Here is a 23,530-nt window from a genome sequence, read left to right as displayed (position 1 = left end):
GGTCTTGTTCGCTAATAGAAGAGCATTTCCTTCCCCTTTCTCCTCTCTGTGTGTACAGGCAAAAACCAGGATAAATGTGGAGTTGAGGCCTTGGCTCAGGTGGGCTCACCTTGGCTGGGGGTGTGTGCCAAGCTCGGCCAAGGCCAGCCCTGATCCAGATCTGACTGGATGTGAACAAAGCCAGGTCTCCTTTGCTCTTCAGATCCTGGGATTTGGGTGTGGGCTGACATCTGCACGATCCTCATCCTCACCTGGTACCTGCCCTGCTGCAGCTCTGGCCTCTCCTGTGTCCTCAGTTGCTCAGCTCTGCCTGATCCAGTTCAGAATGGCCCAGCTTGGCACGCAGCTGCTGGTCCCCTGGGCAGCAGCCAGGCTTTGGACATGCTCTGGGAATGTGTCTGCCCCTGAGCTTTTTTCTATTTTCATATAGAACTTGTCATTTTATAGTAGCCATTCGGGGAAAACTGTGCTGACACATTCCGGTAGCGGTTTGCACCCAGGAATGATCTGTGAGGAACAGAGGCTCGCCAGAGACCTCTGACAGGGTTTTACTGCATCTGCTCTTGTTGAAACACAGCAAGAACGTGGCCTGAGCGCAGCTGCTGCGGGGATTTTCATGCAAAGGTGAGCCCTCTGTAGCTCATGCCCGGGCTGTGGCAGGCTGGAACTGGAGCGAGCTCTCCTCAGCTGGGCAGAAGCTCTTGAGTGGCTGTTTCTGGATTTGGTCCCTGCTGCCAGCCCCCAGGAACACGTGCCAGTGTCCCCAGACTGACTGTGCAGCACTAAATGAGCCCCTAAGAGTGGAGCTGGACCCTGGGGTAAGGGCCTCTGCCAAGCCCCTGAGTGGGAATCGCTTCATTCAATTAAATGACTTTGTTTGACATCTCCCCAGTGGCTTCTGGCTGGTCCTTGGGAGGTTCCCAAGGACTGTGCTTTATCCACCATGGCAGGATTGTCTCTGGAAGGGAATGGTGAGAGCAGAGGCATGCAGGGATCTGGGGTTGAAGGAAGTTTGAGGAGCTAGAGAAATGTGGCAGAGCTGTGCCAGAGTTCCCCGGATAATAGGAATGGACTTCACGGGGAGCAGAGAGGTTGGAGTGGATTTTGAGGAGCAAAGTGGGTGGACCAGAACCGGCAATTTAGGGGATACTTACATTTGATTCATTAGTAGCTCCAGGCCCTATAAACATTAAAAAACCCATTAAAGTTGCAGTTAATTTTTTTTTTCTCTCAATAAAATTGCCTGAATTTGACAACCATGACCGATTCCCTCCGTTGCCATTGTCACGCCGCCAGTCTGCATGGGGAAGAAAATTAAACAAAAATGAAGTGGCTGTGTGCTAATCTCAGATTTATTGTAGGGTTTTGGGTATGAGCCCCTTTCCCTGTTGATGCTCTGTGAAGAGCTGGGGCTTTGTCATCGTGCCCGTGGCCGAGCAGATCCTTTCCCCTGCTTTCCACTCAAAGTACCCCAGACTGCAGCTGCCATTAAGGGAAGGCACCAAACTCCACAGATCACAAGGCCAATTCCAAACACACATTTGTAGGACCAAACGAGGTCCCCCTGCTCTGAGATTTGGGTGTGCAGGGCCCAGCTGGAGCTGGACACGTCTCCATCTCCCACATCCAGCCCGCCAAAAGCAGAGCAACAGCGGTGACAGCAGAATCTTCGACAAGATGTCAATTGTCTCGAATGCACCGAGGGGAAAAAGAAAAAGAGCTTCGTGTGCACTTTGTATGCACAGAGAGCCTTCAGCTGTCTCTCCACTTGGGATGTCTGCAGGAGCCTGGGAACGCCGTGTTTGGGTTTTGCATCTGTTGCTTTTGCTAGCAGCCACGTCCCGGTGCCCGTGCACGGCGTGCTCGCAGCAGCCTCGGCGTTGGGCTCCATCCGCTGCGGGCCCGGCCACGCGCCCTGCACGGAACACTCGCTGCCTCGGGCCCTTCCGTAGCTGGAACGAGAGCGTGGACAGGCGCCAGGCTCTGGGGAAGAAGCAGCATCTGAAAATTGGGTAGTTAAGTGCCTGCAGAGCGTCCTGCTGGAGGAAGAATCTGGCAGATTTCGGCAGCGCTGCCTTTGGCTTAGTCACTTCGGGGTCACCTCGGTAGCAGGAGGGGACGCTGCCTTCTGCCAGGTAACCTCTGACTGGTTGTTGGTTTTTTTTTCCTTTAATGAGAAACCTGGAGTCTCACAGGCTGTTTAACTACAGTGCAGGCAGTGAGGCATGACCAAAGCCAGCCCTTCCTCCAAGAACTCGTGTCGCTGCAGGGTCGGCTGCGTCCCGCAGGGCTCCCGGTGAGCACAGGGGTCACTGGCAGATCCCTCCCTCCCTCGGGGTGGGGCAGAGACAGGACAGGGTTCAGGAGTGTTCCTCATGGTGGTGTGTATTTGTGCTCTCCAGGGAGGGGGCTCAGTTTGGCTCAGAGGAGGCTGAAGGCCAGGTTGGGGGATGAAGGCTCCTCTGACTGCCTGGCAGCCAGTCTGTGCCAGCTGGGACCCAGGGTGGGACTCAGTTTACCCAGTTTCAGGTGTCTGACTGGGCTGGTGGTTCTGGAGCAGAGGAATTCTGCCCCAGGTAATGCATTTCAGCCCCAGTGTCCCTTCCCTGGCTGAGCCCAGGTGGGGACTGGGTCCTGACAGAGCACATGGTGAGATGTTGGGATGAAGGAGCTGTTGGGTGCCCCGAAATGTGGGTGACAGTGAGAGAGCTCTGGCCCAGGCCAGCCCTGAGCACCTCCCTCACTCTGCCCAGCCCTGCAGAGCTGGGGCACCCAGGAGGAACGTGCAAGGTAAAAGCACTTGTCACAAGGAATAAATTCCGAAACACGTCTTGGGAAAGTCTTTTTGATTCTAATTGGCATCTCTGAGGCTGCAGCTGGAGGCTCCTGGAGGACTGGGCTGATGGCAGAGCACATCCCCGAGCCCTGCTCTCCCCACTGAGTCCGTCCTCAGAGGACCTGGGGAGGGGCTGGTGGGAGCTGGGGCTGCTCTGTGCCCTCAGAGGGGCACTGGGAGGTGGCATCTGCTGACCTGTGGCCAGCACCCAAGGGAACCTTTGGGTAAAACCAAAAAAGCAGCAGTGGCCCACGCAGAGCAGCTCTGCCCCATGGCTCGTGTCGGAGGGTGTGCTGAGTGCAGACAGGTTTAAAGTCTGGCTCCTCTGTGTGGCTGGCAAAGGTTAAAAGATCTCCGCTGTCTTTGTATTTAATTCTCTCTTTTAGTGGCAGATTATTGTTTTCCATGGGAGATGAAATCCGGATGGGTTTGAAGGACATTTCTCCTGCACCAGGGGCTGGAAGGATTTGTTCAGAGCTGCTACGCTTTGTCTATCCTTGTTAAGTACCCCGAGAATGCAGACTGCCACCGAGGGAATTTAATGTGACACATAAAAATAAGGAGTGCAGGGGAAAGCTGTAGGCTTCAAAGTGTTTAACTACCCTGTATCCTTGCTACTGAGCAGGCAATTTTCTTTGAATTTGAGGTGCTAAATGTGGGAGAACACCGACTGCCCTGCCTTGGGGCTGGCACTGGTGCCCTGTGGGAGAGCGAGAGCCACCAGCTCCGTGCTGCTCACGTGGGATCATGGCCATGCCAAAAGGGATTAGCACCAAAAAGGGCTCAACACTGGAGAGTGAGCATGAGTGAAAATGTAAATAGGATCAGCAAGCTTGTTTAGTTTTTATACGTGAAAATTGCACTTTACCATTGTCGCAGCTCATTTGGCTGCCGGCTTCCTGCTGTCTGGGTGGCACGAAGGGAAGGGCTGGAAGTGCTGGCTGTGAGCTCTGCCCCTGCCAGCATCTTCCCTGCACTACCCCAGCTTCAGCCCCAGCTCTCTGCAGGGGGATGGAGCCACAGAGCACCAAGATGGGCAGATCAAGGGAGCAGAGCAGGCCCAGGCGTTGGAATTGCAGGTTTCAGGTACCTGAGGTGTGACATGCTGTGGCCACTTCAGTCCCTCCCTGTTCCTCCCCCTCACAGGGCAGTAATACTTTGCTTTCCAAACCTATGAGAGAAGTCCCATCACTTGCTCTGGCTCTCTTTGCCCTTTCATAGCCATCTGTCTCTTTGAGAGAGGAATTCCTCGCACACATGCTGCGTTCCTGCCAGGTGAGATGTCTGTCAGGGGAGTTAATCCCCGTTAATCCCTTCCCTCCTCCCCAGAGCTGAGCACACAATCTCCTGCTGTTACAGGAATGCACATTAAATGTGGCTCTTTGGCTTAAAATTCATGAACAAGAAAGGGGAGGGGAGGTTTCCATCTTTCTGGTGGGATGCTGCAGCCCACCAGCCAGAGGTCACTGCCCTGGCAGCAGCAGCTCCTTGTGTTAATCCCTGGGAGTTTGTTCCCAATCCAAGAGAGCTGCTGCTTGTGCACCAAATGGGCAGCCTGGAGCTTTCAGCAACAACCTGCCTCTTCTTACTCACTGATTCTGTGCAGTTGAGGGGTGCACAGAGCAGTTCATGTGATGTGATTCCATTCTCTGATACCTCATGGTGTGCAGTGAGCTCCTGGTGTCCCCTGGCCTCGCTCACAGGCTCTGGGGTGCCGGGCAGATGGGTCTGGCCATGGTCTGGTGTCCACAGGGACTCTGGGGCAGTGGCAGCAGCTCTCCCCGGCACAATGGCCCTGACTGGCACAGTCTGTGAACTGGCCTTTGGGAGAACACAGAATGAACCCCCCCGCCTCCCCCGTGGGCTGCAGAGCCATTTACTCCCGACTTTTCTGTTGTTTAAACAACTCAGACAAAGAAATGCCTTTGTGGCGTGGCTGTCAGCTCAGGCTCTGCTCTCCTGTCCCCTCCCAGCTCTCCAGGAATGAAGAGTGTGGGATCTGACCCACCAAGGGAGGGGGAGGCAGAGGAGCCCTGTCGGGGGGTGGTGAGGGCTCTGCTTCCTGCCACCCGCTGCTGCTGCTTGCTAAATGATTTCTCTGGGCTGCAGGGCAGCTCTCCCTCGTGGCAGAGAGATCTCTGGGCACCTCTTATCTCTGGTGTTAATTCCCTGTTTCCCTGAACACCCCTCTGTGGCTGAGCAGCTCCTGGGTGGTGCAGGGCCGTGTGCCGTGCTGCTCTGCTGTCACCACACCTGCCCTGGATGTGGCAGTGATGCTGGAGCAGGAGCAGAGCAGCTGCTGGCGTGGCCATGAGCAAGGACACGCTCTGGAGGCGGCTGCTCCGGGGCATTTACAGCAGGTAGCACTCAGCAAAGCACACGTGCTGAAATCCCACAAAAGTATGGATGGGAAGGGGCAGGAAACCCTTGGTGCCCTTTATGGAGGGTGCCTGGCAATCTCACCTGCCCTCACCTTCCCCGCGGCCGGCCTTAATTGAGTTCCTCTTATAAAACCGAAATGTGGAGCAGCGAAGCGCTGTCGGCGCACACCTGCTGCAGCTCTCCGGGGAGCAGAGGGAGGCAGGGCCAGGGAGGGGGTTCAGCTCCAGCTGAAGCCTTCAGTCACACAGCAGCGTGGCTCTGCCAGCGTGGGGAGATGTGTCCTGCTGAGCTCTGCCCAGGTAGGAGGGCAGGGAAGCAGGCTGTGACAGAGGCTTTTAAAGGGGGGTAGAGTGCGTGTGCTTCTGCTCTGCAGGGGAAGGGGGCAGAAAATGGGTTTTTAACAGCACAGTGTGGGGTGACTGGAGCATCTCTGGCCCTGCCTGGGGCCAGAGGAGACACCTGACCTTGCCCTGCTGCCAGGGGAAGCAGAGCAGGTTTCCCTGTGGCCGTGGGGGGAGGTTGAGCAGAACCCAGAGCTCGGGCATGGAGTGGCTGGGGTTTGCTTGGGCACTGTTTCAGGATGTTTAAAGCCTCTGTGTGTCGAATGTCGTGGGTGGTGGCTGTACGCCATGCCCCGGGGCTAAAGGCTGGAAGGACTCCCGGGGAGGGGAGGGGAGGGCAGTGCTCCGTGTGCTGCAGCTCTGCTCCTGTCAGCCCTCTCTGTGCCCAAGGTCAGTACACTGGGCAGAGCTCCCAGCCTTGGAAGCTCTCCTTTATCCTTCTCCTCCTCCTCCTCCTGCTGCCAGGATGTGCTGGAGGTCAAGTCGGGAGGGTGCCATAACTGCGTGATGTCCATTCACACCCTTGTGTGGCTCCTGTTGTCCCCTGCTCCCATGTCGCTCGCTCCTGTCCCCACAGGGCTGTAATGTCATGGAAGACCAGGACCTTCGGGATATCGGGATCGGTGACCCGCAGCACCGCCGGAAGCTGCTCCAGGCCGCTCGCTCCCTCCCGAAGGTCAGTACCAGCCGAGCATGGGGCTCTGAGCACAGGGGAAACGAAAGCCAGACCCTGCATCTCCAGCCATGGAGGAATCTCCGGGGCTGTGGGAGGGGGCTTGGGGAGTAGCAGGGAGGAGGAGGAGGAGTATACTGTTCTTCCAGGCTATGTGGGTGGTGGTAGCTCCATGCTGGGTCTGTTCCTCCTGCCAGTCTCGATCCCAAGCACGTCCTTTGTTTGTACAGTGCTTTTGTTACTGGCTAGTGGAGACGGTGATGGCCTGTAAACTGATTTTCATTGACCTTATCTCTCTCGGGATCCCAACTCCTGCGGCTTTTAACACCTTTCTTGTGCTTTCACAGTTGAAACCCCTGGGCTGTGATGGGAATAGCCAGCCATCAGTTCCTGCATGGCTCGACTCCCTGGGGCTGCAGGATTACATCCAGTCCTTCCTCTCAAGTGGCTACAGCTCTATGGACACTGTGAAAAACCTCTGGGAGCTTGAGATAGTAAATGTGAGTGTCGCCCCTCTCCTGCCAGGGCAGCAAGGTCCTGCCCTGTTCCCTGGGGCTGGCACTCGCTACAAATCTCTCAGAGTAGCTCGGTGCCCGTGGTGACCGTGATCTGTCCCTGCAGGTGCTCAAAGTGAACCTGCTGGGCCATCGGAAGAGGATCATCGCCTCGCTGGCAGACAGACCCTACGAGGAGCCACCAGCCAAGCCACCACGGTTCTCACAGCTGAGAGTGAGTCCCTGCTCGTGGCTCCCTGCCTCGTGGCTCGTGTGTCAGTGCTGGGAGAAATCTGGTCGTGTGGTGTCTGTTCAGCTGCTCACCTCATCCTCTCCAGCCACCCAGGCAGCAAACAGTTGTGCAGGGGAAACCTTGCAGTGAGCGGGGCAAGATAATTCCAGTCCTTGGATGCTGACCCCATGGGAAAGGTCAGGGTGCCCCTCGGGATCAGGTGCCTGTGCTGAAGGGGTGCAGGGTGCCATCCCACCTCTGCCCTGCACACAAGGCAGCTCTGAGCCCACTTTCTTGCCCTTGTTTCCTGGTCAGAGATGTGGGAGCTTTCAGCAGGCAGGAGTGACCCAGCCCAGCTGGAGAGGGGCTGCAGCTGGGACTTGGTGTTTGATTGCACCCTTGGGATCCGGAGCCCTCTCCCTGGCCTGGCTGGGCTGCTGAGAGCTCCCACTCTCGCTGCCAGATAACACTCGACAAGATGTGTGGATGTTGATTTTTGCTGCAGGAGTGGCAGCATTTGGATGTCAAGCCCTTGTTATGGGGCTTGGCTGGGAGGGAAGCATCACATTCCCTGTTCTTCCTGAAAACTGGCTTTTGAGAGCTGAGTTTGGCAAAAGCTACTGCGCTCAGAGCGACCCTGCGAGCCCAGGAGCGGGGCAGCATGTCGTGCTGCCTCCTCCCAGTGATTGCTAATCAGCTTCCTGGAGCAGGAATTGGAGTGATTAGAGTTTACCCATCCTAAACATCTGGTCCTTGCCCTGCTGCAGAGCTCTGCCCTCTTGGATTCCCAAGGCTGTCAAACCCAAACAACCTTAGCAGGAGCGACTTGAGCTGCTGTGCCCTGCCTTCTGGCACGGGATTTTTTAGGAACTGGGTTCAAGTGTGAGAAGGGAGAGGGTTCACACTGGTGCTGCACTGGGAGGGTGCCCAGTACAGACCCACTGCTCAACCCCCCGTGCCGGGCAGCAGGAGGGACCAGCAGCCAAGGATCCGCACCGCGAGCCGGCAGAGACTGAAGGCAGCGGGGCTGAGGCAGGGAGAGGGCTGCTTTGGTGCAGCTCAGCTGATTGAGATGCTGGCCGGGAGAACGGGCCCTTTGCAGCATTTCCTGGCGCTGCAGCTGCTGAGCTCCAGTGCGGGGGGCGGGCGGGCGTCAATGGCAAATCAAGCGAGTGGCTTGAATGGGACTAATGCGGCCGCAGCTGTGCCGAGGCTCTGGCCGTGCCCGCGGGCCCTGCGCGCTCTGGCGGCGGCTCCCGCGGCTCCTCTGCTGGCGTGGCTGGTCATCATCGCCCTCGGGTGCTTTAGTGCTTTAGGGGAGCCCACCCCCCTGCAATCACCTTGCCCCCAGCCCAGTGTGTCCCCTGCCCTCCTGGGATGAGCTCAGGGAGGCAGAGGCATGCTGGGCACAAAGGGCTGAAACCATCCTGGAGCAAATCAGGTGTCTCATGCGGAAGGTAAAGGGTGGGATTGGCACTGAGGCAGGAGCTGACCCCGTTAGTCCACTCAGTGCACCCTGTGTCAGCTGATATGGGGGGCACAGCACAGCCCAAGCTCACTGGGACCCTCTGTGGTGTCTGCTCCTTCCAGTGCCAGGACTTGATGTCCCAGACGTCGTCTCCCCTGAGCCAGAACGACTCGTGCACAGGCAGATCTGCCGATCTCCTGCTGCCCTCCGGGGACACTGCCAAGAGACAGCACGATCGTGGCGCTGAGCTTGCTCCCTACTCCAGAGCTGAGCGCTACAAAGCACAGGTCAGTGGGTGCTTTTGTGTGTCCTGAGGGCCCTCTGCACAGGCTGCCCTGTCTCTGGGAGCAGGGAGAAGGGAGGGAGCTGGTCAGGCTCAGCTTCCCTCCGACATTAGAGCCAGCAGCTCCTTTATGCCTCAGTATCACCTCAGAAATGGATGGCTCACACTTCCATCAGCACTGGCACCCTAACCCCGTGTGCTGCCTCCGCCCAGCTCCTGGGGAACTTGGCCTTTGCCAGCCTCAATCCCCACAGCTCAAAGATCCCCCGAGAGCTGTTCCAACCCAGGTTGAACCCCTTGTGGCTTCACATCCGTGTTTCTTCCCGTGCAGGAGGACCGTCGGGAGTCCAAGCTGACCCTGCGCCCCCCCAGCCTGGCAGCTCCCTATGCCCCTGTCCAAAACTGGCAGCACCAGCCCGAGAAGCTCATCTTCGAGTCCTGTGGGTACGAGGCCAACGTAAGTGGCTTTTGGTTTGCGGGTGGCGAGGATGAGGAGGCTCTGGGGGTCAGGCTGCTGAGCCTGGGGTCTCAGGGTAATGTCACTGCCTTGGGATTGGCAGGATTTAACATCTCTCCCTCCTTCACGCAGTACTTGGGCTCCATGTTGATCAAAGACCTCCGAGGGACAGAGTCTACACAGGATGCCTGTGCCAAGATGAGGGTACGGAGACCTGGGGCCGGGGGCTTCCCTTGCAGCCTGTGGTGGATGATGTGGGTTGGGGAAGGGGGAACTCAGTGCTTCCCCAAACCCTCTAGGGGCCCAGACACCAAACAGGCAGTGCCACTGTCTCTGGTGAGCTGCCCCTTGTTCCCAGTACCCAGAAGGTCTGTGCACTGGGACAGTGGGTGTTTTCACTGGGGAAGTGGTGGCTGGGTTCTATTCAAGTCCCTGTCTCTTCCCCTCTGCTTCCACCAGGAGCTAACGTTCCTCCTCCTGGTCCCAGGTCCCCAAAACTTCCTGTACGTGCCTGGGGGTCTCTGGGGTGGGCTGGGATGGGGTGGGGCTGCAGAGGGACCATCTCTTCACAATTGGTCACTCGAATATTCTCGTTTCTGAAGAAATCCACGGAGCACATGAAGAAGATCCCAACCATAATCCTGTCCATCACGTACAAAGGGGTGAAGTTCATCGATGCCTCCAACAAGGTGAGCTGCAGATGCCTCAAAATCAGTGTCTGGAGGGACACAGCTTGCAGTCCCACCTGCCTGGGGGCTGCAGGTCACTTCTTGTGGCTCCAAAAACCACAGCTGGTCCTGGGGAGCTCCTGGGGCTGGTGGGGAACACCAAGGTGGTGATGATCACCTGAGTGCCAAAGGCTGGGCAGACTGGCTGCTTGTGTGGACCATGTTGCCATTTATTCCTGCTGTGGGAGGGAGCTGGGACTGGTCTGGCTGGGAGAGTCCCCTTCCCTGCCCCAGGACACCCTCCACAGCCACTGTTTGCTGGGTGTATTTGCCATCCCCAGAAGGGTGACGGGTGCTTGTGGTTGACCCCGGCAGAATGTCATTGCTGAGCACGAGATCCGGAACATCTCCTGTGCTGCCCAGGACCCTGAGGATCTCTGCACATTTGCCTACATCACCAAGGACCTGCAGACCAGCCATCACTACTGCCATGTTTTCAGCACTGTGGATGTGGTGAGTGCGTTGTCCTTCTCCCAGTCCTTCACAGCCCGTTTGTTTCGTCCCTCAGCTTTATTGGCTAGTCACAGACTGCTCCTTTCCAGGGTTCTTTCACCCATTTTTACCATAAAGTAGTCTTGGTTCCAAATGCCTGTCCTTTGGACCATTGTGGACAAAGAGAAGATTTGTCTGGCTTTGTTACTGCCGTCTCCAGCACTAAAAAAAGCAGGGCAGGAGCTTTCCCTCCTGGGGAATGTGCCGTGCACAAAACCCTAACGTGCTCTCAATTACGTGTAGCATAATGGGCTGATTTAACAACCTTTTAACTCAGGGAAGGTAGAAGTGTGATTTGCTTTTATTCTTGAGCAGAACCAAAATTGCACAAGACTTTGGGGCTCTTTTTTTTTATGCGGCTGAACTGCTGGTGGGGTGTCACAGGTGGGCAGGGTGCTCTGGGGGAGGCAGCGTGGTCCCGGCTCTCCCACATCAGGAGCTCAGTGGCTTTGCCAGGGACACAGCAGGATGTGACCTGCTGATGGGAAGGCACCAGCTCTGCCAAGGTCTGTGACCCCAGAGCAGTTTGTGAGCACAAGGGGGACTGCCCAGGGTGATCTGACAGCTTTGTGTTCTCTGTGTTCTCTCAAAGAACCTGACGTACGAGATCATCCTCACGTTGGGGCAGGCATTCGAGGTCGCCTACCAGCTCGCCCTGCAAGCCCAGAGAGCAAAGCCTCTGGGTGCTGGAGCAGGAGAAACGATTGAAACAAAATCTTCCAAACCGGTGCCTAAACCACGAGCAGGCATGAGGAAATCCGCGGTACGTGGGTGCGGGCAGGAGCGACCTGCTGGGCTGAGCTGGGGGTTCTTGTGGGCACCACACCCCTACACTTCCCCTGGGTGGTGGGGGGAGCCCAGACATGGTCCAGGTGCCCGTCCTGCTGCTGGCACTGCAGGTCTGTCTTCTCCTGGTAGTAGGAGGGCAGGCAGAGTTGGAAATAGCCCAGGTGGGATGGGGCTTTAGTGCCCTGCTGGGTCCAGCACAACCCTGCAGAGCTGCAGTGAGATTCGTAGGTGAGCTGCAGTATGGGATTCCCCATAGCCAAAACCAGCCGAGACTGGAGCTGCTGAGCAGCAGGGACTGCTGCACAAGCCACTGCCTTCCTTTAATGTCTCCTTTTGTCTGTGTTCTGCTTGCTCCCCCTGCTCAGGTGCCGCTCCCTCCCGACACCCGCTGTTGTTACTGTCACACCTGTACAACACACCGCCCCTCCTACCTGCCGCTGCAGTCTGTTAGTCCTGGAGCGAAGGTCTTTACCCTTCTTCCTGCCATCCTCCCTTCCCAACCCACCCGGGCTTCCCCCTCACCTCCTAGATCTCCTGCTGTGCCCCCGTGTCCTGCCTCGCTGTTGTTCCTTCCCCTGCTCGTTCTGGCCCACGCCGGGGGTTCGGATGTACCCCGGGGATCTGCCGCTCCCACCCGCCCTCGCTGATGCAGTGTGGCAGTTCTCACTAACCCCGCTGCTCCTGCTGGGGTGGTAACTTCCCTGTGGCACCCTGATTTAGCAGGATAAGAGGGAAGAGCCGTGCTTGGTCAGGAGGGTAAATCACGTGGGAGCTCACCTGCCAGGAGCTGTCTCCCTCTGTCCCATTTCTGTAGAGCTCTGTTTTTCATGCTTGTTTGAGACGAGCGAAGCTGTCGCTGATGGTGACAGGGACTCGCAGCCTAATGCAGGGAGTCATCTTGGGATGCTGGGTTGAGACTGACGTGGCCAGACACGTTTTAGCTGTGAAGGACTCAAATGCCTCCCCAGCAAGAGCTGCTCCCTTGCACACATGCACGTTTTTGGGACAGGCAATAGGCAGGCAGGTATTCCTTGCTTTGAGCCCCAGCTCGTTCTGTCCCAGAAGCAGGAGTGTCCTAAGATGCCCTTTCTCTCCTTATTTTCTAGCTGGATCCCCCTGAAGTGGACCAAGACTCCCAGTCTCATGCCAGTGTCTCCTGGGTCGTGGACCCCAAGCAGGACTCCAAGAGGACCCTCAGCACTAAGTATGAGACCACTATCTTCTAAAGCAAACGCCCGCGTCCGCCCCGTCTAACCGTGCCTTTGCGATCTGATCTGTCTGCTCTTCTAAACTCCCTCTTCCTCCAGCTGCTCGCCCTGAGCCCGTGTAGGCACCTCGTCCAAGGCAGCAGCACTTAGGAGACTGTAGACTTTAAACGGCTTTTGTACCTGATCGCTGCTGAACACTGTGAATCTCCTTACTCGGAAACAAGGGTAACGCGCTGTAGCTGCCCCGAGGCGGGAGGAGCAGAGAGGGCAGGCTGGCAGTCGGAGATGTGGATCCAAGAAAGCCGCCCACCGTTTTCACGTCTTCCCCCCTCGCTCTGCCACTGTGAATCCCTGGGGCAATGTGATACTCCCCAGGCTTTTTTTTGTTTTTTTTCTATCTCACCTTGTCCTTGGACTGATGGAGACCTCTTGTCTCTACGGTGCACACACTCCCTCCTCCTAGATCCTCCTCTTCCCGACTGAGCCACGGCTGTGTACTGTTCAGTGAACTCACCTCTCCTTCCCTGCCAGTCGAACCGACACTAACCACTGTGATGCTCTCTGCAAATAACACACGGGCACTTCCATTTCCTCACGGCCACCCTTGCCTGCGGTCTTCCTCCTCAAAGCCCAGCACAGAACTTGCTCTGGGTGGTGGGGGAGCGTTGGTTTGGGCCGGGTGTGATCGTTCCCACTGTGAGCTCTGTCCCCTCGGAGATGAGGGAGGGGTTGGTTGCATGCATTTCAGTCCCTTGTAGGTTTTTCTTCCCCTCATAGTCCCTGTGTTTACACTCACCAGAACTTCTCATGAGAGCTGGGTGTAGTGAAGCTTCCAAAGGCACGTGTTGTTGTTAGCCCCGGGCTGGGGAGGGGATGTTGTCAGCTGGACACCACAAGCAGCATCAGCAGGGAGAGGTCAGGGAGCAGCCCTGGGTTATTTGCCCCTGGTGTTAGGGCCCAGCAGTAGCTTGTCTTGAGTTTTGCTGTGGCTTTGGAGCTGCTGTCTCAGAGCTTCCATTTCCCCTCACCTGTGGTGAAATCTGATGTTTCAAAGTCCTTATTTAGCTCTTTCTCAGGAATGAGTTTGATCTCCCAAGTCATTTGCGACTTAATGGCAAACTGACCTCAGACTGAGGGCTCAGCTAGTGGGAATCCAGTGAGAGGACTAAAAGTAAAAATGTTGTCTTAAAGCAAAAAAAAAAAAAAAAAAAAAAAGGAAAGCTCAAAAAAAAAAAGGAAAGCTCAGTCTAGTACATAACATTTCCTGTGCCACAGAGCCCCCTGACACAGTCAGCCCTGCCCAGGGCCTGCAGTGCCACCCTGCCAGTAGGATATTGCTCGAGGTGCTCCAGGAGTTTGGGTTTGGGTTCCATCAGCACTTTTCCAAGCTGTAGGAGTGCCCTGAAGATTTCTGTGTCCCTCTAAGAGAAACTCAGTCCTTGGTGCAGGTGGCGGAGCAGTTTGTACCTGTAGGTGTTCACCGCACATCCGCCCAGTGTCAGCGGGTCTGAGCTCTTCACCTTCCCCTGCTCTCAGCTGGGAAGAGCAGGTCCCTCCGCACCCCCTAAATCCGGGTCACGAGAGCCATGTGCCTTTCTGAGGGTGACCAAACCCAGCGGGGATCACGGGCAGCCCTTCCCAAACCGCGCCGCTGCCGCTCTGCGTCCGTAGCCCTGACTGTTTTCGTGTTCCATCTCCGGGACGTTGGCCTCGCCTTTCCCAGCACGCGTTTTTTTTTGTATGACTCGGAAATTCATTCCGTTATCTTCCTTTCTGTTTGCCTCTGCGAAGCTGAGCTCCGGGCAGCCGTCTCCTACCACGGGATGTAGTAGCGGGGCAGAGACCTGGGACGCAGTGGCCTCCTGACATGAAGATCATCTCCCTCCGGCACGGGTGGCTGCCTCGGAGTGGGTGCGTGGCTGCTCGGTGAGGGCTCCCGGAGCAGAGGGGGGAAGGGACCCAGCCTCTGCCGAGGAAAGCCGCTCTCTCCATTCCTGGCGAAGGAAAACTCCAGACTCGGAGGCCGAGAGCGATTGTCGCCTTTTCTAGTTTGAGACAAAACGTCTTTCGACCCGTTTCTTTTTTGACGAAGTGACACAGAGCAAATCCGGCTCACGGTTTCAATGTAGTGCTGCAGCTTTTTGGTGAGACAAAAAAAAAAAAAAAAAAAATTTCAACAAATTTTTATTTACTGAGAATCCCGCAGTCCGGCGAGGAGCACGATAGAAAGTCTTAGCAGGGGCGTGGTGTGCGCATTTCTGACGGTACTTACTCTGCTTCAGCTCTGGGTGAACAGGAGAGAACGCCAAATTCTTGGAGATCGCTTCCTCCCGTGTGAGAACCCGGTGGGGTAAGTCTGCATCCCGTTCTCCAAGCCACTCCACACTTTTTGTAGCAAATGGAAGTAACTTGAGGAAAAGAATCTGCAAAGGATCTTTCACCCCAGAGCAGCTGTGGCCAATATCCCCGATGGTACAAAGCTTCCTTACCCCCGAACTGTCCTGTTGCAATACTTGACATTTCTATGGCAAGGACCCCGTTTCTTCCCGTTTCCGCACTGAATTCCCGGGGACGACTCCCTGCTCCAGCCTCTGTGCACCTGTCTTGTTTTTAAATGCAGTTATGCCCTGAAGGGTTGGGGGTTTTTTAAGTATATTCAATTGTGATTTAGCACTTTTTTGATACTAGCTCATTATTTAATTAGTGCAACCGTTTCAGAAGATGAACAAATAAAGGAGTTAAATTTTGGGCATTACACTGAAACAGTCCATCCCCAAGGACAAACCACATCAGCCTGAGGGTGGCTTGGCCCCATCCGAGCCCAGTGTCCCCAAAGACACCACCTCAGAGGTGCTGTGTGCTTGCTTTTATTCCGAATTACAGAGCGTTTCTCAGTGGTTTGGGCTGTGACTGATGTGTTTTCAGACTGTTCCCCTCTGGGGAGGATGTCGAAATGTTTGTGATTTGAATTCTTCAGATGCAAAATGTAGCGCAGCGCGTCCATCGTGATCTCGTCGGGACCTGCTGCCGCACGGGAACGCTGTGCCCGAGTAATTCCTGTTTAACTCCAGTTGCTGCTGTATGTCAGGATTTCCTTTAGTGTCTCTCACCAGTGAGGCTGGGAGGGAAGTGAACCGTAATCCCAAGGGCACAGACCTGTAAAGGATTGGGAAGGGGGAGTGGAGATTTTGGGTTAAGTCAATGAATTTAGGAAACCTAACATTCCTTGTTATGCACATGTTGCAATTCATACTGGTGTAAGTGTAAATATTTGGTGTGTTGGCAACAAGTCTTTGGTGAGATTGCAAATTGAACCTCTGCTTGGGAGGAGGGACACCTTTCCTTTCTGACACGGGAGCTGTTTTGGAGGTTGGCTTGGAGGTGACGTGGTGATGAAGACTCCAATCTTCAGGCACTGGGCTCGGTGACCCTGGTGGTCCATTCCAGCCCCACGTGTGAACCTGTGGTTGTCTTTAGTGATCCATTCTTTAGCCAGATACTCCCTTCCTCACCTCACGGACAGAGCAGTTTTGGCAGTTGGGTGTGGTGGGGTCTCTCAAGGGCCTCGGTGCTGGAGCCTGACCCTGGGCTGTGCCGGTCTCCCCGCCACCCTCGCCCACCCGCTGTGCAGTATTCGGGCTCTTCCTCCCTGCAGGGTTTTGTGCTATCTGGAGGAAAGTGCCCCAAATTTCTGGTGCTGAACATGACATTGCATCCAACTGCATCTGCTGTATTACCTGCCCGACAAGAGCTGGGGCTGCCCTGGGCCTTTGTTCCTCTCTTTAAAGACAGATTGCGTTTCACAGACTGTGGTTTGTGGGCTGAGCCCTCACTCACAGCCGGCAGAGTTGCCGAGTTTTGTCTTTCTTTTTATAGGAGGGGATGATTTTTTTTTTTTTTTTTCAAATTGAAGATGCTTTATCCTTTTTTTTAAAATTTGTGTTTACAAAGAAAAAAAAAAATAAACAGCGCTAATCTTAGCTGTTCAGCTGACTTTGGGATTGTTCTTTTTAGAAAAAATTATGCAACTTTTTTGGGGTACACACCTGTCCCCCCTCCCAGGGAGAAGATGCAGCACCTTCCAGGCTGTACCTGTAGTGAAGTCTGTACCTTCAGGAGGCTGCTGAGACACAGAGCAGATGCCAAAAAGCCCCGAACACGTCCCGTTCTGTGTGCAGCTGAGGTGGAGCCAATGCTTTAATGCTCCTTCCACCCACCTCAGAAGTTTCCAGCAGCATTTCCCTGGCTCTGCTCAGATCCATGTTTTGGAGCCGGCACAGCGCTCACAACGCTGTCGTGTTGTAAAGGTCTCCCTTTTAGATCTCACATTGGTATTACTTTAATTTTTTTTTATTTTTTTCCCCAGAAGAACAGTACCTGTGCTGTTCTCGCTAAGTCAACCCAGCTCAGACATTTTTCTTACCCACAGAAGAATAACCTGGGATTCCCTGACAGGGCAGAGACAGTCGAGTTCAGTTTGCAATGTGGACATTTTTGCTAATTGTGATGTATGGCAGTGGGGCTGATTTGTAATACAAATGTTATTTAATCTGTCTGTATTTTGATACTTGAATTTCCTTTTATTTCCTGTATATACAATTGTTAATCTGTTCAAATTTGTCTGAATTTTAAACATCTTGTGGTACCAAACATAACCAATCTGTGCAACAACATAGACTGACCTCACTACAACAAGGCGAGATTGTAAATATTCCTGGGCTTCCAGCAGTCGTTTTGTTGTTTTCATAATTGTACAACTTAGAAACAGGCAGAATTAATAAACAACCTTAGACACACGTGTGTGCTATTGTGTGTGGCCCCCAGTGTTGTGCCCAAGTTCTGCTGGGGGTCTGTGTCAAAGCAGGGCAGTTCTCATCCTGCAGGCACTGGCTGGGGGGGTTTGGGAGCTTTGGTTGAAGCTGCTCTTTCTGCAGTCAGTCATAATGACCCAAACACTGAATATTATTATTGCCAGAGTAATTTATGCGTAAAATCACATCCAAATGTTGTGTCAAAGACAGCCCAAGGGTCTGCGGCCATTGTGGGTGTGTTCTACACGTGATGGAGGGTTAGAAAAGCTCATTTTTACCCCCACTAATGTACATGTGCAAGGACTGTGTCCCTGGGGGCTGTCATGTACAGGGGATAGCCACTGAAATCCCTTTTTGCAGCACGGCAGCGAGTGATTCCTGTGACACCAGTACCCATTTGAGCAGCCGTGGTTCAGAACATTTACCCAGCAAAGACCTGGGGCTCGCCAGGAACTAGGACGTTTCAGTATGTAAAATTAGAGCAAGAAATCCAGACGTTTAAATACAGGTTAAAGTTCAGATTTTTGTGTCAAGTAAAATCTGACTGATGTGAAATGCTAAATACACCAGGGAATGCTAAATTTATACCGTATGTTCCATTTCTAATAACAAGGCGAGTCAGGTTTTCAGGCTGACATGAAATACACTGAGCTGGTTTAATGGTTTGAAACACCGTGAGGTTTTATCCCTCACAGCACAGCCCTGGCTGGGACTGACACCTCAGCAGAGGTTCCAGGCCCCAGGCAGAATGAACAGAGTTAAAAAGACCTGATCTGCTCTGCAGTTCAATGAGTTCCACAGCCCCTTGCCTTCCCCACCAACTAGTGGCAGGTTTTTGAGGGGAAAAGACCGCTACTTTTTCTAGCTGAGAGGTTTATTCAGATCCTGATGTGCCAGGGGTCACCTCCTGCTGGCCGCGGTGGAGTTGTCAGATGGATTTTTACAAGCTGAGGCAAGACCTGAGAAACTGGAGGAGAATGGATTCCACCCCTGCCTGGTACGTGGAGAATGTGATCAGAAATTCAACTTGCAGCTGGGAGAAGTACCTTCCTTAGAATTCCCAAACTCTTGCCTGTTGTAGATTGTACTTCCAAGCCTGCACCCAACTTCCAGCAGCTCCTCCTGAATGGACCCAAGGCCCTTTGGGAAATCTTTTTGAGAATATTGTCCATCAGGAAAAATTAAAACGACTGAGAGGAGGGAATGAATCCACTTTCCTGTAGGGAGGAAAAGTATGAAAACAAAAAATAATTGGTCAACCAACAAATCTGTGAGAGAAGCTTCCTCGGGCAGCCAGGACTGGATTAGGGACAGCTCTTTTACAGGAGGATGCTGTAGGAACCAGGAAGGCTCTGGAGGGATGCAGATAAAGCAGCATCCAGCACAGGAGCCCAGGTGACACCGTGTGGCACCTGAGAGCACTCCGGGATCAGGTGCACTCACCTTGCTTTCTCTTTGTCAAACATCCAGTTTCTTTCACACAGGAAAAAGCCAGTCACTTGACCTTCAGCAAGTCCAAAACCCCAAAAATCTCCTTGGGATGAGACAGTGAAATTGAAGGTTCTACACAGCAATAAATGCTGGGAAGTGGAGCTGTTTTGGAGTGCTGAGGAAGTTCATCGAATGCAGCGCTTACCCTGTCTGAGCTGAGGGGAAAAAAGAGCACAGCACTTTTCAGAGAAAAGGAGCTCCTCCATGTCCTCATGAAGACTAACAGAGTCTGTTAACAGAGTTTGTCTCTGCAGTGAATGTCAGTCACTTGAACATCTGAGATGCCAGCACCTCAGAGGAGAGCTCCTCTGCAGTCTGCTTTGTTCATATCACAATCACAGCTTACACAGCTGGAGCCTCTAAATCTTTCCATATTAGTGACTCAGATACCTGACACTCATCAGATTTAACAACTTCTTAGTAAATCACGAAGCAATGAATAAATAAAACAGGTTCTGACTTTTTTTTTGCTTATTTCAGGAGCTATCCTATTTTCTTGGTAGTTTTACAGTCAGACCCAAACCCACCTCCATCCCCATTCTAACACATTTTTTTTTTTGCTACGAGACAGAGAAGAGCCAAACCTGAATATATAGATATGTATTTATATTTATACACATGCAGACCTGTGTGGGAGAAGCCGACCCCTGGCAGTCCAAAGTCGCTCTAAGGACAATTTCATGTTAGAATAGTCAGTGTGGAAATGTCACCAGTGACTGCCCATAGCCGGTTCCAGGAGAGAACTGGTGCAGGGCTGGCTGCAGAAGAGCAGGATCAAAGTAAGGGAAGGAACGCGAACCACAGCCTCGAGAGGAAAAGGGGGCTAGAAGCATTTCCTGAGCAGCTTTTAAACGAAAACGTGCAGGTTTGTGTACAGACAAACCACGCCGGCGGCTGAGGCCTGAGGGGACCCGCCTCCCTCCGGTCCCCGCGATCCCCGGCGCGGGGCTGACCCCTAGTGACGCCTCCTTGGATTAACAGCGGGCACGAAGCGAACGAACACCGGACACTGCCCTCGACCGCTGCCCGGCCCCGGGGTCCCGCGGCCACCCCCAAAGCCGCCTGCGGGCCCGGCAGGCCGGGACTCCCCGCAACACCGGGGTGCGGCGCCCCGCTGGCCCGTCAATGGGCTGCGCCAGGCACCGTGCCGAGGCTGCGCGGCGGGGCGCTCCCATTACGGGCGGAGGGGGGGAGCCAGGGGGGCGACGGCCCCGGTGTGAGGCGGGTCCCGGTGTGAGGCGGGTGCCGGTGTGAGGCGGGTCCCGGTGTGAGGCTGACCCCGGTGTGAGGCGGGTCCCGGTGTGAGGCTGACCCCGGTGTGAGGCTGACCCCGGTGTGAGGCTGACCCCGGTGTGAGGCGGGTCCCGGTGTGAGGCGGGTCCCGGTGTGAGGCGGGTCCCGGTGTGAGGCGGGTCCCGACGCCGCGCTGAGGGACGGGGCGGCCGCGGCGGCGAGACCCGGGAGTAGCCCGGGGTCTGCCATCACATCCCGGGGTCTGCCATCGTATCCCGGCTATCCCGGGGTCTGCCATCACATCCCGGGGTCTGCCATCGTATCCCGGCTATCCCGGGGTCTGCCATCACATTCCTGCCGTCGCACCCCGGCCCTGCCATCCTGGGAGCTGCAGGGAGCGCTGCTGGCCGTGCAGCAGCCGCAGCATCCTTCTTCCTCCCTTATTCCTCTGAGTTTGTCCATTTTCCTTTCCGGCGGGCCCAGAAGGAAGGGCCTGACTCCGGTCACCTGCTGTAACCTCTCTGGCACTTCTCTGGGACTGGGGTTAAACCTTCCGAAGGGCAAACCCACAAACCCTGGGATGAGGCTCCTTGTGTGCCAATGAACATTTTGCCTTTTTTTCTCCCTCCCAGCATTTTTTTTCCCCTTCTTAATTTATTTCTCAGCATCCATGATAGCTGCTGGCTGGCACCTGCAGCACCAAGGGATTACGGAACAGGGCAGGGACAGAGGATGGGGATGAGGATGAGGATGGGGATGCAGCGGTTGCTCAGAACCGTGGGGACGGCTTGTGAGTGGGAAAGCAACCGGGCACGAGAAACAAAACCAGTAAAGCTCATCATGAGACCCACCTGGCCCAAAATCCTGCCCAGGAATTTCCCTCAGTTCTCGCTGTGTGGCTTTGTGCAGTGCCAGACCCAGCTCCTGCCCTTTTCTGATGCTTAGCTTTGTGTGAGGAAGCTGAGGATGGGGAAACAGCATTTATAGAGGGTAGAACAGCACAGCTCCAGAGTGGACTGCAGTTTGCTCCTGTCTCTGTTTCGGAGCAGGGCCCATTGCTTCCAGCCTATAAATCCTGATCCCAGAGGAGGCAATTGTAGGTATTTAAATATATATGCATTTGCCCTGCATTAATTTCCTTTCCCAAGTGACTGGTGACATGAAGGATTGTAATAGCAGAATGCATTTTTAATGCATTTCCTGCAGATTTCTGCAAAGCAATCTAATTCCTGAGTGGTTTAATTTGCCACAAAGGCAGAGGACCTCAGGAGCACTGGTAATGGGGCTGGGTGGGTTCTTTTAATCTACTGTTTTAATGAGCTCCATCCATCTCTCTGATTAGATTAATCTCATTTATTTTAGCCAAGCCATCTAGATGAAATCCCAGCAGAGGAAATCGGGATTTTGAGTCTTTCAGGGTGAGCACTTGGATTGTTAGGCAGCAAACTCCACAGGGAGATTTCCAATTTGCCCTTTTATCACCTCAGAAATTTGTAACCCTGGTGATCACATTGGAAAAAGACCATTTGGGCTGTGGATCTGCCTGGTCGATGAGGGGCTGTGGAGAGCCCACGCAGGTCTCCTCTGCCCTGCTTGAAGCAAGTTCCCTAAGAAATTAAACCCAGCCTGGTGCGGAGGGCTCAGCTTTCCAAGGAGGCTCCCATTTTCCTGGCAGGAGCAGAGAGAGCTCGGTGGCTGGACCTTCCTCACCTGTGGAACGGCCAGGCTTTTGCAGCCCCACCGTCGTGACCGTGCTGGGCACGGCGAGGGGGAGAGCCTGCCAGTGCAAACAGAAATACCTTCCCCGTGGAAGGGGAAATGGATTTTTTGTTTAAAAGATGGCGATGTTTTTTCAAGCCTGATGAATATGAAAGTCCCCATTTAAAGGAGTCGAACCGGCGGAGAAACTGGTCACTGTTTGCACGCCCACGCGCCGACAGAGGAGGTGAAAGCAAACTTCCTGGTGTACCCCGATCCAAATCACCTGGGAGGGAGGCACAGTGCCCCGAGCTGTGAGCTGCAGCGCTGAGCAGCCGCAGAAGGCTCTCTGTGAAAGAGCAAACCCCGTCCCTACAGGAGAGGCAGAGCCCCGGTGGTGTCACAGCCCTCATTTCCAAAACGGGAGGGAATTTGGATCCTAGCAGCTGGATCTGTGGCTGTTGGAAATTGGCCTTACGGGAGGAAGGCAATGGGGGTGGAGGGCAGAAAGCATTAGCAGGTGTTTTGGGAGGGTGTGGAGGGGAGAGCAGGGGAAGACTGGAGTTTTCCTCTGCCCAGTCCGCCAGGAAAGCTATTTTTGCAGGAGCTCCTGGGCGCCAGACAAGGTTTGGATTGTTCCCGTGCTGGATGCTGGTGCAAATACGTGGGCAGACAGCTGGATCCTGAAGAGCTCCCAGTGTCCCAGCCAGCGTGTGAAGGGGTATTTTACACCTTGTCCAGGTGAGAGGGTGTCTTGGCGTCGGGTTTGCCGTAGTCCCTGATCTTGGTTGGGAGTCCTCTGGAGAAGAGAGTGCCTGCTGCGGTGCTGCTCTGGCGTGGGCATTCAAGGTGTGTTTGTGCCCATAACACACCACATCCTTCACCAGCAGCCGTGGTATCTGTGAATTCCCTGCTCCTCAGGTGGTGCATGACGTGTCCTGTCAGACACCCTGTGTGCATGAGCTGGCTGTTGTCTCCTCAGTCACAGTGGACTTGTCCGAGCTATGGGGAGCAGCCCCTCGGAGCAAACCACCCCTTGTCCTTGTGCCATCCATCCCCCTGAGGGCAGTGCCCAGTCCTGGGGTGTTCCAGACCAATCTCACCTCTGTGTTCAGGGGATGGGTTGGTGCTGGGTAAACTGAGGCTTGGAGGAGTTTGGTTTGTGGTCACAAGGGCAGCCTGGCCACAGCCCAGGCATTGTGACTGGGAGCTGTGCGTGGAGCTGGGGAGATGCTTCTCGTGCCATCACACCTTGCTGGACACCTCCACACCCAAAATTGGGGTTGGGCTCCCTGTGCAAAGCACTGGGCTGCTGCTGGTGCTGCTGGCTCTGGATAATCTTTGTATTTGCTGACTTGACTTAATTGTGGCTCGGTGGAGAGCTCGGCTCTGGGGAAGCTGAAGGTACAGGGAGGCCCAAACCACACACAGCGCTCAGGGAGGGATTGTGATCCAAAGGAGAAAAAAAAAAGTTCAAAGGTGTTTTTGGCTTAATGCGGTTTTATCTAGATTGCTTAATGTTCGTTAATCTGGATTAACACAAATTCTCTTGGAATGGCTGGCTGGGGAAGGGTTTGCTCAGCTATTCTGACAAGGACAGACTTTTCCAAAAGTGAAAAGCTTGAGCTGGGAAAAAAAAAAGCCAGGTCCTGACTGGCATGAGTATGTGGAAGCCTTGTGAGCAGAACAAGGCTGTTTCATCCCTGCTGCCCACATCCAAGTGTCCCTGGCACCTGCAGACACTAATGACTGATCAGCTTTCCCCACTACCATGGAGGATTAATCCCTGCTGTTCTTCCTGGGGTGATGTGAACCCCTTTTCTGGCTGGCGTGCCAGAGTGGATGGCACAATTAGTTAGTGAACTTGAAGGTAAATTGGAGGTCAAGCCCAGATTTGAAGGTGGTGGTGGGTGT

The 23,530-nt window shown here is 54.5% G+C and overlaps 1 protein-coding gene across 8 annotated transcripts in view; it reads left to right on the top strand.

Moving 5' to 3' along the window:
• Positions 1-17,179, top strand: part of ANKS1A (ankyrin repeat and sterile alpha motif domain containing 1A) — a 77,008-nt gene extending 59,829 nt beyond the window's left edge. For 2 of the 8 annotated variants that reach the window (XM_040085675.1, XM_040085671.1), the window contains 11 exons: positions 6,137-6,235; positions 6,580-6,732; positions 6,854-6,961; positions 8,549-8,713; positions 9,041-9,166; positions 9,299-9,370; positions 9,769-9,855; positions 10,210-10,347; positions 10,979-11,149; positions 11,541-11,639; positions 12,282-17,179. In XM_040085675.1, the coding sequence (XP_039941609.1) occupies positions 6,137-6,235; positions 6,580-6,732; positions 6,854-6,961; positions 8,549-8,713; positions 9,041-9,166; positions 9,299-9,370; positions 9,769-9,855; positions 10,210-10,347; positions 10,979-11,149; positions 11,541-11,639; positions 12,282-12,401 (1,338 nt within the window). In that variant the 3' untranslated portion in view covers positions 12,402-17,179. The remainder of the gene's footprint in view (positions 1-6,136; positions 6,236-6,579; positions 6,733-6,853; positions 6,962-8,548; positions 8,714-9,040; positions 9,167-9,298; positions 9,371-9,768; positions 9,856-10,209; positions 10,348-10,978; positions 11,150-11,540; positions 11,640-12,281) is intronic. The other 6 variants (XM_040085679.1, XM_040085676.1, XM_040085673.1 and 3 more) reach the window with 5 other exon arrangements.
• Positions 17,180-23,530: the final 6,351 nt, after the last annotated feature.

The sequence above is a fragment of the Hirundo rustica genome, chromosome 24 (genome assembly GCF_015227805.2).
Source record: "Hirundo rustica isolate bHirRus1 chromosome 24, bHirRus1.pri.v3, whole genome shotgun sequence".
Taxonomy (NCBI): Eukaryota; Metazoa; Chordata; class Aves; order Passeriformes; family Hirundinidae; genus Hirundo; species Hirundo rustica.
This window is presented reverse-complemented; position numbering and strand designations above follow the sequence as displayed.